Source organism: Oncorhynchus nerka, linkage group LG3 (genome assembly GCF_034236695.1).
Source record: "Oncorhynchus nerka isolate Pitt River linkage group LG3, Oner_Uvic_2.0, whole genome shotgun sequence".
Lineage (NCBI taxonomy): Eukaryota > Metazoa > Chordata > Actinopteri > Salmoniformes > Salmonidae > Oncorhynchus > Oncorhynchus nerka.
Genome location: NC_088398.1, coordinates 32,529,676 through 32,546,990, shown reverse-complemented (window position 1 = coordinate 32,546,990; position 17,315 = coordinate 32,529,676). Strand labels below are relative to the sequence as shown.

At 41.1% G+C, this 17,315-nt stretch overlaps 1 protein-coding gene across 1 annotated transcript in view; it reads right to left on the bottom strand.

The window, feature by feature from the left end:
- phactr4b (phosphatase and actin regulator 4b) overlaps nt 1-17,315 on the bottom strand; it is a 54,126-nt gene that overhangs the window by 14,698 nt on the left and 22,113 nt on the right. The window contains 3 exon segments of the mRNA XM_065011403.1: nt 6,555-6,599; nt 6,701-6,804; nt 8,992-9,066. Coding sequence (XP_064867475.1) covers nt 6,555-6,599; nt 6,701-6,804; nt 8,992-9,066 — 224 coding nt within the window.

The following is a 17,315-nucleotide window of genomic DNA, read 5'->3' as shown; positions in this document are numbered from 1 at the left end:
CTGGGCCGACACACTCCAGATCCACAGTGGGTTGACTGACTGTTACTACCAGAAACACACAGCAGCAGAACATTCACTCCATTCAGCTGGTAGCAAGAAATACAGTTGATCTTATCCCAGAGACTGGAAAGGTGACCAAATGGATCCTTCCTATACCCAAAAGGGTGCCTGAAGAGTGAGTGGAGGTCCGGTATGTGTAGGCTGTCTGCAGCTGTGTGACTCGGACAGAGGAAGGGGGGGTGAGGTCTGGGAAACACAGGGAGGAAACAGCACTCCACCCTGATCCTAACTGTGACAGAACAAAGACAACCTCCACCCCTCACACATCTTACTGTACTGGACATGGAAAAAGAGAGCCTGTATCAACTGATAACCTGCATTGTAGGCTATAAAGCACACAGGACATAATATTAAGTGATAATGCCCGAGAAGGCGGTGTTTGGAGGATATATTGGCACGGGTGTTAGCAAATTGTGCCAATATATCCTTCAAACATTGGCTTCGAGTCCATTATCACTTTTATACAATGGGTCACCAACATATTCAAATAACGATTGACATATTTTCATTAAAAACGTTATTTTGATCAATTTATTCATACTATTTCATCCTTCCACAAGATATAGTCCTGACACAAATCTAGAGTTGCTACCCAAGCTGTCTGGTCATTCATTCTATCGGTTCGGTTGCTGGAGACGTGACCCAGTTCAGTCTAAATGTTCCATTGCTGGCAACGTTCTTATCCCTTGCTTGCTAGCTAGGCAACTACAGCTAACTTACAGTGCAGCCAGAAGAACAGCAAAATAGCTGCACTTGAATTTGTTTAAACGCTTTTCTAGTGACATTTATTTGTACGCATCCGTAAAAATGAGTTAATGAGGCACGATTTCGCCTGGCATAGAAAATGTGCTCACTTGTCAGGACACTGTTGTTCAGAAGAGCTAGCCAATAACACAGTTAACACAATCACTTCAAACTGAAGCTGGAAAGACTGCAAACTAGCTGCACTTCATTTTGTTTAACATTTTTTCAATTGACATTTCTTTGTATATATCCATAAAAATAATTCAAGCCGATTTATGATTTCGACTGGCTGAGAAACGCTGCCTGCCTGGCTGTCTCGTTCCGATTCCCGACACGTTCATTACTATGGGGACAGCTGAAGATCACATTTGAATATTGAAACAATGTTGCAAATGTCAGAGAGACAGAGAGCAAGGTTTATACAAATCTCAGAGGTTGAAAACTAAATGTTAGTCAAAGAAATGTGAGATAACGTCTAGATGCTTTTTATAGTCGAGATCAAGTTTATAAATTGCCTTGCTGGGCTGATGAGACAGAAATCTGACAGCGCAATCCACTATGTAAAAACAAAGGACTCAGAAAGGTCTGGATGACAAGTTCAAAGTGAATGATGCAGTAACAGCCAGGATACCAGGCTAGACAGTTCTGTCCAATCAGGAAGCCAGCCCATCTAGAGCTTGCCAATAAGGAAACAGGGTCAGACTTGGTCGTCACTAGTTATGTTACATTCCCAAATAAGAAAAAAATAAATCGCTCCTCAACAGAAATAGGGAACTAACAAAATGAGCCTCTGACAACCAGAACGAAACAGGTGGGGTTTTAAAATGGGTTCTGAAAGGCATCCATGGGGGTGCCTACTGACTGGGTGCTGGCCAAACTTGAGTAGGGTCTTAAACACCCACCATGTGTAGTGTAACGGAAATGACTAGCTAGTGGCTGAAGTCTGACAATGTTTACGGCCTTCCTCTGACACCACCTGGTATAGAGGTCCTGGATGGCACGAAGCTTGGCCCCGGTGATGTACTGGCACTACCCTCTGTAGTGCCTTGCGGTCGAAGGCCGAGCAGTTGCCATACCAGGCAGGGATGCAACCCGTCAAGATGCTCTTGATGGTGCAGCTGCAAAACCTTTTGATGATCTGAGGACGGCATGCCAAATCTTTTCAGTCTCCTGAGGGGGAATAGGTTTGGTCGTGCCCTCTTCACGACTGTCTTGGTGTGCTTGGACCATGTTAGTTTGTTGGTGAGGTGGATGCCAAGGAACTTGAAGCACTCAACCTGCTCCACTATACAGACCCGTCAATGAGAATGCGGGCGTGCTCAGCAACTGGACACGAATATTTATAAGATAACCTTTTACCCGAAACGAGAAAAGTATTGCCAGGAGCAGGTTAGTTGAAAAATCTATGGCATCATTTTGTACAAGCTGTAACGTTGAGTATGGAAACATTGTTATGTAACATATCTTGCATAAAAAAATGGTAGTTAATTATGATCCAGGTTTAGCCTCAGCCCCTTGACTTGCAGGAGCAGTCAGGTGAGCATGTGGTGGAGAGCAGATCGAGTTGTTTTAAGGGCCTCAGCAGCAGGCCCGATGCCTCGAGCAGCCTGATCACTTACATAAGAGTCCACCCTCTCCCTCACTTTCCGTGTTTTGAAATGGCTAGTCACTTTGACTAGTCACTAGTGGGTGGTACCAGAGAGGTAATTCCAATACCTAAAGTTGTTGGTTGAAAAGATAGCAATTTCTAAACCTGGTTTTGTGTACTTGCACGTACACACCGGATCGGACTGGCTATCTGGCATTTCAAATGCCAGATGGGCTGGTTGATTTTTTGCCTAGTGTGCCTGTAACTTGTTATTGGCACACTAGGCTGATTACTCGCTGGTTGCCATACTTCATCTCTATAAAATAATAATAATAATACTACCCAATCTCTTAGGCTTAACCTCCATGGGATAACAGACCACAACAATACTGGGGGAAGGGGGATGCAATGGCTCCAAAAAAGCACATAACGCCCTACACATTGACAGACAATCCTATTTCCAGTAATCCCTCAGAAAAATGTTTCAATATCTCAGTTTACTGCAACAAACAGTGAGGCATGTGTTTATGCGGCTAATCTTTTTGTTTTGCACACATCACGTCAGAAGGGTATCCTGCACTCAGTAATGTGGGTGCACGCACACACACAGCTGATATTCATCCACATGATCCCAGTGATTTTTAACATTTCCTGTGGTAAAGTGTGCAACATTTTTGATTACACAATCTCCTGCCCCGCCTCTCCGTTGCCCTCTCTCCTTCGCAGCTAAGATGTTGAAAAGAAACTAGAAAAACTGAACACTAAGGATCGTATTAGAAGTGCTTGAGTGTATTTATAAAGGTGCTTGTGTGTACTTGTGAGACTGATTATAGAGCATGTGTATGTGAGTGAGTAAACTAGAAACTCACCGCTACGCTGGATGTGTTGGTCCTGAGCTGGGGTCTCCAGAGGAAGGCTCTGTCCCATGATCCAGCCCCAGAGGGGCCTCTTTTCCTCTTTCTACCCAGGAATAGGCACTCCGTGCTGGGCAGAGGAGGAGCACACCTGGTCCACAGCTTGTTCAACCAAGTTCCCTGGTCTCCTCTTTCCCGGACACCTCTTGTCTACTTTGCCAGAAACTCTGTGCGACTTTCTTTCCCCTCTGGTATACTCCTCCCACTCTCCCTCCCTCTTTCGGTCTCCGTAAGACCTACCCTCCCTGCTCCCTTGAAGTGCTCCCCACCCTCTCCCTTTCTCACTGACCCTCCCTCCTTGGGTCTCTGGCCAGTCAGCATTCACAGACGGATGCCTATCATTCCTTTGTGCTGCACTGGTGGTGTATAAATATGTGCTTGTATTTTAGTGTGTGTGTGTGTGTGTGTGTGTGTGTGAGAGTGACAGAATTTACCAACATTCTCTAGCTAACCTGTCTGGCTTTAGTCCTTCATATATGCCAGTGGGATCCTTCTTCACAGGATCTCTTTACACTTTGAATGGGGCACTCAGCAGCTTAATAGACCAAACCAGTAGTAATGAAAGTAGTTTCAGCGGTGGGCTCTGACTGCTCATGTGACCTGACAGTAGCCAGATCCAGGTCAAAGGTTAAATAATGACACCCACTGAGGTATTCATATTTTGTCTCTATGGAGCCACCATATGGATGTACAGCATGAGCAGGGGGCTCCTAACAGCAACTCTGCCAGTAGGGCTGAGAGGTGTGAGTAGTCACAGAGAACTAAAAGGATGGGCCACTGTCCGAGAGAGAAAACACAAAAATTGGGAAAAAAATATAGAAAGTAGTACCTTCTCTCTCTCACTTCCGACATAAAAATGAAATTGTTTAAAGCTGGAAAACCAGAGCAGGTACAAATCTACTAGCATGTCCTTTGGGAGAGATATCTATTTCTATATGTGCCCTCTATCAATGGAGATGTAGTTCAGATAGAGAAAGGAGGAAGTGTCTGCTCTGAGACCACACAGCATTCCATCAGCAGAAATGTCGCTAGTACTGCTGAGGAGGTCATGGGGTGGCAGGTAGCCTAGTGGTTAAGAGCAGAAAGGTTGCTGGTCTAAATCCTGAGCTGACTAAGTGAAAAATCTGCTAGGCACAACCCTAATTGCTCCAGTAAGTCGCACTGAATAAGAGCGTCTGCTAAATTACTAAAATGTAAATGTGAAAAATGAATGCAATATGCTTCACAAAAGCCTTCTTTACATTCTCTTCCAGTCAGCACTCAAGAGTAATACTGAGACGATACTGGTTCGTTCCATGTCATTTCAGCAAGCCATGACAACCTTGTTTACCTGGCCACTGTTTCAAATGCTAACTTTTAAGCATGAGAATGCATTACATAGGATATGAAGCTGCATACTATACTGAACAAAAATATAAACGCAACATGTTAAGAATTGGTCCCATGTTTCATGAGCTGAAAGAAAAGATTCCAGAAATGTTCCATATGCACAAAAAGCTTGTTTCTCTCAAATTTGTGTACATCCTTATTAGTGAGCATATCTCCTTTGCCAAGATAATCCATCCACGTGACAGGTGTGGCATATCAAGAAGCTGATTAAAAAGCATGATCATTACACAGTTGCATCTTGTGCTGGGGACAATAAAAGACCACACTAAAAAGTGCAGTTGTCACACAACACAATGCCACAGCTTTTGAGGGAGCGTGCAATTAGTATGCTGACTGTAGGAATGTCCACCAGAATTGTTGCTGTAATGGATTGAAAACAAAGTCACTAAAAACAGACACCCCTTTATTATTATTTTTTAAACCAATTTGTTCATGTATTTGTCTGAATTCATCTAAAATTGTATATTCTACATGCTTTAGCATTAGTAGTCCATTAGGCCAATAGATGGTGCTGTTGCACTGTGGTAGTCAGGAAGAACAGCAAGTTCTGGCCAAGTGCAAGTACCGTTCTTCAAAATAAAGAAAGCACCAGAACTTTGCAGATGTAAACTTGTCCGTTCTTTTTAACAGAACTTCCAAAAGTTCTAATATTAAAAGAATATGTCATAACATGCAATTTAATAACTTTGTCAAGGTATTATCACGTTATCTGGAGTGTGGACGTTTAGTGCAGACAGTGCGGGTGCATGAAAGAAAGACGATTTTACGGTGGTGCCACCATCTTAAAGCTGAATGTATTGTTGTCAGTTTTCTTTATTGGTAGCAGTTTGTAGAAAAACATTCAGTTATTTATGTTTTCATATATAAGTGTTTCTATTGTATGAACATGAAATACACTGTGGTTTTCATGTGAAATCATACAGTAAGACAGGGTTATTTGTGGAACATTTTCGAATTCTGCTTTAGGTAAAGTGGATTTATGCTCTGTATTTTAAAGTGTGCACTTGTTTGATGTTAATGTTTTAAAAGTACGAAGAAGAAAATAGACAATTGAACAAGCGAAAAAAAAACATTCAGAATAAAGAAAACACCAGAACTATTTAGGTAACATTGCCAGATAATTTAATGTTAATTTCTCTACAATAAGCCGCCTCCAAGGTCACTTTGGGGACTATTATATTGGTTCCATTGTGCTAGGCAAGCTCAATCAAGCACAGCTAAAGTATTTGCTGATTTGAACAGATGAGGTCTCTGACCTTCTTGGGCTGTCTCTCTCGGGTAGGAGCATTTGGCCAGTAACCGAAAGGTTGCTGGATCGAATCCCAGAGCCGACAAGGTAAAAAAGTCTGTTGTTCTGCACCTGAACAAGGCAGTTAACCCCACTGTTCCCCAGGCACTGATGAAGTGGATGTTTATTAAGGCAGCCCTCCGCACCTCTCTGATTCAGAGGGTTTGGTTTAAATGCGGAATACACATTTCAGTTTTACAACTGACTAGATATGACCCTTCCTTTTCTCTGCTTCTGAAGATGGAGTCTGTAGTTGTACGGCCCTTTCTCACTGCCCCACATAAACTGGGCTGGCTTCCAGAAAGCAGGAGACAGAGCTGGGCCAATCTGCATGAGCCCGGAACCTGTCGACCGGGCCAGGCCTCTTCAGCAGGCAGACGGAACTGAAGCTCAACACACAGATGCTGGTGCTAACAAGAAAGGGAGGGAGCCTGTCTCCCTTGCCTACAGCGGGCGCCATAGAGAACTGAGCTGTCTGCTGTGTAGCAGCAAAAACAAACTGCCCCATAAACACACCCAGGTCTATATTGCACTACTACACAAACCACAATGAAAAAGAAGCCAAACTTACCACGATTTTCCATTACAAGGTCTGAGGAGCAACAGTCAACGGTTCCTGAAAAAGAAACGGCAACATTATTTATTAGCCTGCAGAGGTAAATGGCAAAAGGTCAACTTTAATGAGTAGCATTTATGTAAAACTGAAAAGATGTACACTGGAGAAGGTCATTGGTGTTGGGAGGTGGTGGTCTTCAGCAGCAGGTAGGTCTGTGGGGAGAGGTTTCAGGCCTCCCTGGAGATGCCCTCTCGGCTCAGTCCCTCTGTCCAGAGAGAGCACAACACACAGTCAGTCACACACAGCTGGGAGGGGAGAGCATTTTACCAGTTTTAAATGGGGATTGATAAACAAGTGACATTCCACATAAAACAACACTTACATATTTAGAGTATTTGGAGTGAGGAGAAGGGTAATGGCATCACTATGACACGCAAACACACATCGTCTTGACGATTGTTTGAAAACTGCATTTTTTCCCCTCTTCAGATTTACATCCAAATCTGAATTCTAAGCTAGTTAATAAAAACAATTAGCAATGAACACATTGTGGTGTGTGGTAACTAAATATTAACTTGGGAAAAGAGTTAAAAGACATGCGCGCACACACACACACCTCTAGCTGCAGCTTGGTGTGACAGTGTCATAGCCAGGGGGACAATATTAAACCTTGGGAACAGAACGGGAGCACGTTCGCAATTTATTTTTAGTGTTGCCAACTCGAGCAGATCTGCTGTAACAGGGACCTTTTCAGGGAGAATGAAGGACAAGCACAGGAATGGTGTGCGTGCGTGTCAAGGGAGAGATGATGGAGTGTCAAGGGAGAGGTGAAAAAGTGTGTGTGCAGGTTAGGGTTGAATGGCGGGAACCATCTAAAGCCTCTCCTTTTTCCCAGGTTAAATAACTGTGAGAAACTAGAAAACTATAATAAATTATCTATTTTAACAGCATGACGTTAAACTGTTAATATGCAATGTCTAAACCTGGCATCCCTATGGCCTTCTCTCTGCATGATCAATCATAAATGCTCATGGTGTGGACAGACCATCTCGGTATGGAATGCAGTTCACACCCATGTTGACCCATCATGGTAACTTGTGACAGGTATGCTTACATTTGCTGCGGCATAGCATACTGCTACAGTAATACAAGGACCGAATGCACGTATAATTTTCACATCTCCGTCTGGCTTTCGGTGATCAGCGGATTTTTTAATTGTAAAGATTTTTTTTATTGAAGCTGCAGTTTTAAAAACTGCCTATCCCTCTATTATCATTGCTTTTAATCAGAGCATGCACGAGCAGACTCTCCATCTATTCCCTTCAAATTGCAGGAAAATAGATAATCCTGTTCAAAACATCCTAGCCTACCTCTTTCAGGTAATACATTCAATGCAGTAGTAGCCTTACATTTAGCTAATGAATGATGGGTTATGCATAATAAGCTTCTAACTTATAGCCTCCATCTCTTTTGTAATATGCATGCGCCTGTGCTCCGCTGCCCTCTCGTTAAAAAACCCTGGCAGGAAAAGCTAGACTAGAATAGCTTGCTGGACATTTTATATATATTTTTAAAATGTTTTATACGAATAGACTATTTGAAGAGGGCTGCCGAATGTTAAATACAACAGTCAACAGAACTGATGTTTAGTTTGAAAGAAGAGCGAACGCACGATGGCGGTAGGCTGTAGCAGTTATTTAGGCAGACCCATAACCATTCAAATCTTCGTGAAGGGAAGTGAAAGCCATCCACATCTAATTCTAGTCCTATATTATTCAAGCATGTCATTAGAATGATAAGCATAAAGACAACTAAAATCATTTAATTTAGCTTAACTGTTGAAAGCAAGGAAGGAAGGAAGGAAGCAACAGGAGGTAAGGAGTGGGCTAGTAACATCAGGGGAAATATTACTAAAAGGTACAGTGCCTTCAGAAAGTATTCAGACCCCTAGACTTTTTCCACATTTTGTTTACAGCCTCATTCCAAAATTGGTTAAAGTTTTCCCCCCTAAAATCTATACACAATACCTCATAATGGACAAAGAGAAAACAAGTTTGTAGAAATGTTTGCAAATGTATTAAAAATAAAAATAAAAAACTGAAATTTACATAAGTATTGAGACGCTTTGCAACGAGACTCGAAATAGAGCTCAGGTGCATTTCCTTTCATCCTTTTTTTTTTTTTTTACCTTTATTTTACTAGGCAAGTCAGTTAAGAACAAATTCTTATTTTCAATGACGGCCAGTGGGTTAACTGCCTGTTCAGGGGCAGAACGACAGATTTGTACCTTGTCAGCTCAGGGATTCGAACTTACAACCTTTCGGTTACTAGTCCAACGCTCTAACCACTAGGCTACCCTGCTGCCCCACATCCTTGAGATGTTTCTACAACTTGATTGGAGTCCACCTGTGGTGAATTCAATTGATTGGACATGATTTGGAAAGGCACGCACCTGTCTTTATAATGTCCCACAGTTGACGAGAATTGTCCATAGAGCTCAGAGACAGGATTGCGTCGAGGCACAAATCTGGGAAAGGGTATTAAAAATTAATTTGCAGGGACCACGTTAGGTGTAATGTGTGTGGTGAGTGAGTGAATGAGTGAGAGGTAAAAGGAGAAAGTAAATGAAAAAGCTGGAGGGACAGTAATAGCTACAACTATTCTGTCTTACAACACAACCTAACTTGCTGCCAATTCAGATGCCTTATATTACTACCATCAGATCATTTCCTGCAACCTCCCACCATGAAATAGTTATGACTTGCTTATAGTTGAGAATGTTTGGGCTAAAGTCTTACTTCTGCTAAGGCACAAAGTTGGTACAGTGGTTAACAAAGGTTAAACCTCATGGCAGAGACACATAAGAATGACGCTCCATCCCAGTAATGCATGTTGGTGCTTGGTATGTAATTATGGTATGTAACAATGTAAAGGCTTGACCCTGAATCAGTCTGCTCTGTTGAAGTCTTCTATAAAAAGATCTACAAGGAGGGAGCCAGCGCTGCTTTGCCTGAGAGTCCAATAAGCTGTGTGCTACCAAGAAACGACCTGCCAATATGTCCTCGAACCAGGTTCTTCATGGTTTAAAACAGGTATTCTACAGGTACTTTAACCATGAAGTCATTGATCCAAGTGTTATTTTTGTAAATGTGGTAAAAAAAACATTTTTTAAAGACATTGGAAGGCCAGCGCTCAATAGCTGTGAGTCCTACATTCACACAAGGACTCACTCTAGGGTTGGGCGTTCAGTGAATTGGCTAGCAGAGATGTGGGGGGGGGGGTTTACGACTTCACGTTGTAAATTCTCTCGTCTCCCTGACCATGCCGTATGGGAGCGAGAGGGTCACAGTAGAACAAAGGAACTCTCCTGACAAATTCTACTACATCCCCGAATTTGTGAATTGAACAATATTCCTATTTTGGAGAATGTGTAAACAGTCAGTGGAGAAGCCAGCTACGACCGGTCCGTTTTGTTTCATGTTTGTGACCTCATGAAAGACAATACAGCCACATTACCCTAACTCTGTTTATACAGGATCCTCAGTTATGAGGCTTGCATCTAATTCTTGTATAAAATGAATGAGTAAAGATGAAACTATTTGCAAAATTATGTAATGTGATGTTAACTTGTTGAGGATAGGAGGCAGTATTTTCACTTTGGATGAATTGCGTGCTCATAGTGAACTGCATCAAACTCTGTCCTAGATTGCTAATATATGCATATTATTATTACGATTGGATAGAAAACACTCTGAAGTTTCTAAAACTGTTTGAATTATGTCTGTGAGTATAACAGAACTCATAGTGCAGGCAATCTTCCCAACAAGAAGTGAAATTCTGAAAGTTGGGGCAACTTTGAAGTCATCGCCCCCTCCTTTCCCAACAAGATATGGATCTGGAAGCACTTCGTACGCCTTCCACTAGATGTCCTCATTCAGTAGAAAGTGTAATGGAGCATTTGCTGTGAACTTTGACCTAATGGGAGGGAAAATAGTCAGTGTCCCGACAGAATGCCATTTTGCTGTGGCGCATTTCTCTGTGGGTGCTACGGCTGTTCCATTCGGCTCCAGATGAAAACGTATGATACGGTTGGAACGTTATTGGATATATATGATAATAACATCCTGAAGATTGATTCTCTACTTAGTTTGACCAGTTTATTCAACCTGGAATATATATCTTTTGGAAGTTTTCGTGCGAGTTATCTTGGACCAGCAGTCAGTTTTTCGGCACGTGAGCTGATAGTGATAGCAAATGCAGCTACTTGGACACTAGTATTGGACATTATGGAACAAAACAACGATTTATTGTGGAACTAGGACTCCTTGCACTACATTCTGATGAAAGATCATCAAAGGTAAGGGAATATTTATGTTGTAATTTCGTATTTCTGTTGACTCCAACATGGCACTTACGTCGGAGCGCCGTCTCAGATTATTACAATGTTAGGCTTTTTCCGTAACGTTTTTAAAAAATCTGACAGCAGTTGTCAGTGTATCTTTAATTATATGTAGAACATGTATCTTTAGTCAAAGTTTATGATGAGTATTTCTGTTATCTGGCGTAGCTTTCTATAATTCCTCCGGATATTTTGGAGGAATTTCTGAACATAGCATCAATGTAAACCGAGATTTGTGGATATAAAAATGCATTTTATCGAACAAAACATAAATGTACTGTGTAACATGTCATATGACTCATCTGATGAAGATTTTCAAGAGGTTAGTGATTCATTTTATTTCTAATCCTGCTTTTGTGATTTTATCTTTGGCTGGAAAAAATGGCCACATTTTTTCTTTGGTTTGGTGGTGGTCTAACATAAATATATGTTGTGTTTTCGCTGTAAAACATTAAAAAAATCTGACATGGGTAGATGAACAAGATGTTTATCTTTTATTTGAGGTATTGGACTTGTTAATGTGTGAAAGTTAAATATTTCTAAAGAATATTTTTGAATTCCCTGCGCCACCTTTTCAGCTGAACGGGAGGGGGTGGAGTTCCATGAGGAACTTGCCCCAACATTAACCTTTAAAATTAGAGAATTGGCCTTCATTGTAAAGTTTAACTAAGTCAGTAGCCACACCCAAGTGAATAGACATTAGTTGGAAATGATGAAGCAACCCCTTTTACATTCTTGGATAAAAGCCTCCGTGACGAAAAGTCAACTCAGTTCCAAATAACGGGAGAACATGTCCTCCACGTCGAAAAGGGCTAATTTCAACTCTACAGGCTGGGAAACGAGAGAGCTTGCTCCACACGTGAAATGGTATGAACTCTGAACTATTGATCACCTAAAGAAGAAGTGCATACTAAACTAGCACATCAGACTGCAGCTGAACATATGTGCAAATCTAGTACGAGAACAATGACCGACGAGGAAGCATCTCCAGAGTGAGGTGAACCTCTCAGACCACGTGAACCTCTCACATGACGACCCGGAAGATTCCACAAAGGACAAGGGCGACATCGACTGGGCAAACCATAGTCTTACATCACCAGCTCAAATATCGAAGCCAGCTTCACGTAAATACAATGCATTGCTTTTCCGAATGAGCGATCAATAGTGCATATGTATTTATGTTTCCCAGGTCCGATAAAGACCCATGTTCCTTAGTCTTCCTTCCAAAACCCACTTCTCTTCATCGTGTTTTAACCAAACTGTTTTTGTTTAGTCCACTAGGGACGGTAATTAATGTATAATGTTATTATGTATTGTATATTCTGTAATTGTTTAATAAATTAGTAAATAAATAATTGAGCTAATATGTGTATTGTTGATTTATAAGTAAAGGCTGGGTTCGTGCAGATAACCAAGAATTTTACGACGTTCAGATGAGACTGATATTAGGTAAAGAATAATTCATGACAGATTGACTGCGATTGATATAAAAGATCTTCAGATCTTTAAGAGCGGATTCGGGAGATAGCCGCTCTACATAAACGAATGCTTCCGTGGTGCCCCATGTTATTAATGGTTTAATTGTTGCATGGTTTAATTCAATCATGTAATCAATTAAACGTTAGGTAATTGATTTGAAAATAGCATGTCATCTCATTTACATTTACATTACATTTAAGTCATTTAGCAGACGCTCTTATCCAGAGCGACTTACAAATTGGTGCGTTCACCTTAAGACATCCAGTGGAACAGCCACTTTACAATAGTGCATCTAAATCTTTTAAGGGGGGTGAGAAGGATTACTTTATCCTATCCTAGGTATTCCTGAAAGAGGTGGGGTTTCAGGTGTCTCCGGAAGGTGGTGATTGACTCCGCTGTCCTGGCGTCGTGAGGGAGTTTGTTCCACCATTGGGGGGCCAGAGCAGCGAACAGTTTTGACTGGGCTGCGCGGGAACTGTACTTCCTCAGTGGTAGGGAGGCGAGCAGGCCAGAGGTGGATGAACGCAGTGCCCTTGTTTGGGTGTAGGGCCTGATCAGAGCCTGGAGGTACTGAGGTGCCGTTCCCCTCACAGCTCCGTAGGCAAGCACCATGGTCTTGTAGCGGATGCGAGCTTCAACTGGAAGCCAGTGGAGAGAGCGGGGTGACATTTAACCATAGTATAGACACGACAGCGGTATCCAGATTTTCATACCGTCCTACCGTTTCTGTACCAACAGTAGTGTTGAAATATACCGTATTCCCGGGGTAAGGGTCTTTCTATTAATAAATGGGGCCAATGTGTGACATTGAGATAAATATTTCTAAATGGTGAAAAAAAATGTAAAAGATTTCATGCAGTTCCACATGTGTACTTGGTGGAATAAAAGTGAATATGCAAAATTGGTCCATATCTCCACCTATACAACAACATAGGTCTAGGACTATAGATCCTTTAAGCGGGGTTCATACAGACGCGCTCCAGCAGGTATATTTCACTGGTCATCCCCAAAGCCAACTCCTCATTTGGCTGCAAAAATCACCAAAGCTGGAGTATATCTCCCTCACTATCTTTAAGCATCAGCTGTCAGAGCAGCTTACCGATCATTTCATCTGTAAATATTGTTATTTATTTTTTGATCCTTTGCACTCCAGTATCTCTACTTGCACATTCATCTTCTGGTCATCTATCACTCCAGTGTTTAATTGCTAAATTGTAATTATTTTGCCACTACGGCCTATTTATTGCCTTACTACATTTGCACACACTGTACATAGATTTTTCTATTGCGTTATTGACTGTATGTTTGCTTATCCCATGTGTAACTCTGTGTTGTTTGTGTCACACTGCTTTGCTTTATCTTGGCCAGGTCACAGTTGTAAATGAGAAATTGTTCTCAACTGGCCTACCTGGTTAAATAAAGTTTGAAAAAAATAATAACAACATTGGCTAGCCAAATTCATGGACTTTCAGGGAATTTTTCAAGCACTTAAATTGTAATTGTAAAGGACGTCAATGTTGTATAATTGTATATTTTATATAAATTGTACACATAGGGCCTAATTGACCCCCCCATAAAGAATGTGTATGTGTGTGTGTGTATATATATATATATAAAAATGTCATAAAAAGTATGCCATTACCACTAAGAATAATGAATTTTTTGGCCTTGTCAATCAATGCATTGATATTTTAATTATTATTATATTTTAAAATATGTGACAATAATGTGGACCTTGCCTGACAGATTGGATGCATGCATGGTGATTTTTCTGTAGCCTATGTGGCCGAGGGAGGCGCATAATAAAGCCATGAATAGCGGTATCATTAATCTCACCATCGCTGTTTTTATAATGAGAAAGTGACCAAAAAACGGGTTCCTTTTTTAATGGAAGGATTTGACTGGAAAGCCAAGTGAAGCCAGAGTTTCGCAACACCCAACACCCACACAAACGAAAGTGGCCACATTTATCACCAAAACCCATCAAAAATGAAATCACGGACAATTAAGGGAGCAGGGGAACATAAATTGGCTACAATAATTACAAGGACTTTTCAAGCACCAAATTTAGGAAATGTCTGATTTTGAAGGTAGGCCGACTCATTTTTTAGCTCCAAACTCAAGTAGGCTACTTCTGGCCAATTGTAATTGTTTAAAATTGCAGGTGTAACATGGAAAGCAAAATGTATGTCATGTTATTTCATTACCAGATCATATTGCGAATAAGCCCACTAGGCTATGTCATTTGTTGTCACTATATCTAGAATAATGAATAGGACTAGTGGTGGGGTTGCGCAATAGTCTATACAATTGAGCACGATAGACTTGGTGTCCAATCCGAGGCACAATAACATATGAAAACATGAAATTCTCGGTTAATCAAGTAGACAACAGATGACAAACATCAATTTGCTAGGGATATTAGATCCAACGTGGATCCAGGCACAACGGTTTTCACAGGCTTAAATGAACGAGACACCAAAATATTCTGGATATTCCTTGCGAACACCTTTTTTCCAGCACGTTTGTTGCATCGCATGCACAATCACAACAGATATTAGTCAATTGACTGTCATTCTGAAAATTCCTTCCTGGGTCAGATGGTGTGAAAATATCACGGCGTAACTAAATCAGCTTGCACATCCAACAAGTAATATGCAAAATTATTGAAGAACCGCGTAAATTACATTATTGGTTTAGGTTTTAAGTATCAAGGTTCCAAAGACTGTGCCTAATATAGTGTATAAGAGGTCATACAATAAGTTTTGTAGGGATTCATATGTTGATGTAAAGAATATTTGCTGGTCTGTGGTGTGTAATGAGGAGCAACCAGGCGCTGCACTTGACACATTTATGAAATTGCTTATTCCGGTTACTAATAAGCACTCACACCCATTAAGAAAATTACTGTAAAAACTGTAAAAATCCCCTTGGATTAATAAGGAATTGAAAAATTGTATGGTTGAGAGGCAAAAGGTATGGCAAATAAGTCTGGCAAGCCCAACTGATTGGCAAACATACTGCAAATTAAGAAATCATGTGACTAAGCTAAATAAAAATAAACTATACTATGAAAAAGATTATATAAAGAATGATAGTAAAACATTTTTGAGCACCTTAATTTTGCGGGAGAAAAGAGAACTTGGCTCCCTCATTCATTGAATCAGATGGCTCATTTATCACAAAACCCACTGATATTGCAAACTACTTTCATGACTTTTTCATTTGCAAGATAAGCAAACTTGGGGATGACATGCAAGAATCAAAATGTTGACACTTCACATCCAAGCATATCTGACAGAATTATGAAAATAATTGAATTCCCGTAAAGTCAGTGTGGAAGAGGTGAAAACAAATATCGTTGTCTATCAACAACGACAAGCCACCGGGGTCTGACAATCTAACAATATTGCCACATTTGTAATGTAATCCTACTAGAATGTGTGCGCCCTCAGGATGGGGAGAGAAGCGAAAGTTATTCCGCTTCCCAAGAATAGTCAAGCCCCCCTTACTGACTCAAATAGCCGACCAATCAGCCTGTTACCAACCCTTAGTAAACTTCTGGAAAAAACTGTGTTTGACCAGATACAATGCAATTTCACAGTAAACAAATTCACAGACTTTCACAGACTTTCAGCACACATATAGGGAAGGACACTGAACAAGCACAGCACTTACACAAATGACTGATGATTGGCTGAGAGAAATTGATGATTAAATGATTGTGGGGGCTGACTTGTTAGACTTCAGTGCAGCTTTTGACATTAGAGTTACTTGTCTAACAGAACACAGAGGGTGTTCTTTAATGGAAGCCCATCAAACAATCCAGGTAGAAGCAGGAATTCCCCAGGGTAGTTGTTTAGGCCCGGGCTTTTTTCAATGTTTACTTACGACAACACTTAACAAAGAGATGCAGTTCGTTTCGGAATGGGTAGCAAGGAATAAGTTAGTCCTAAATATTTCCAAAACTAAAAGCATTGTATTTGGGACAACTCATTCAATAAACCCTAAACCGCAACTACATCTCGTAATGCATAATATTGAAATAGAGCAAGTTGAGGTGACTAAACTGCATGGAGTAACCCTGGATTGTAAACTGTCATGGTCAAAACATATTGATACAACAGTAGCTAAGATAGGGAGAAGTATGTCCATGATAAGGCGCTGCAATGCCACTGTCAACAAGGCAGGTCTTACAGGCCCTAGTTTTGTCGCACCTGGACTACTGTTCAGTCGTGTGGTCAGATGCCACAAAGAGGGACTTGGGAAAATTGCAGTTGGCTCAGAACAAGGCAGTACAGCTGGCCTTTAAAAATACACGGCGAACTAACAATAATGACATGCATGTCAATCTCTCATGACACAAAGTGGAAGAGAGATTGACTTCCTCATTACATGTTTTTGTAAGAAGCTGAAGGTACCCAGCTGTCTGTTTAAAATATTAGCACACAGTTCGGACACCCATGCATACCCCACAAGACATGCCCACCAGAGGTCTCTTCACAATCCCCAAGTCCAGAACAGACTATGGGTGGCGCACAGTACTACATAGAGCCATGACTAGATGGAACTCTATTCCACATCAGGTAACTGATGCAAGCAGTAGAATCAGATTTAAAAAGCAGGTAAAAATACACCTTATGGAACAGCGGGGACTGTGAAGTGACAAACATAGCCACAGACACATGCATACACAGACACGATAACATACGCACTATACACACATGTACTCATGGATTTCGCATATATGGTAGTGGAGTATGGGCCTGAGGGCACACACTTAGTGTGTTGTCAATTCATTAATGAATGTATTGTAAATGTTTTTTAAATTGTATAACTGCCTTAATTTGCCGGGCCTTAGCAGCAGCTAATGGGGATCCATAACAAATAGAAGGTAA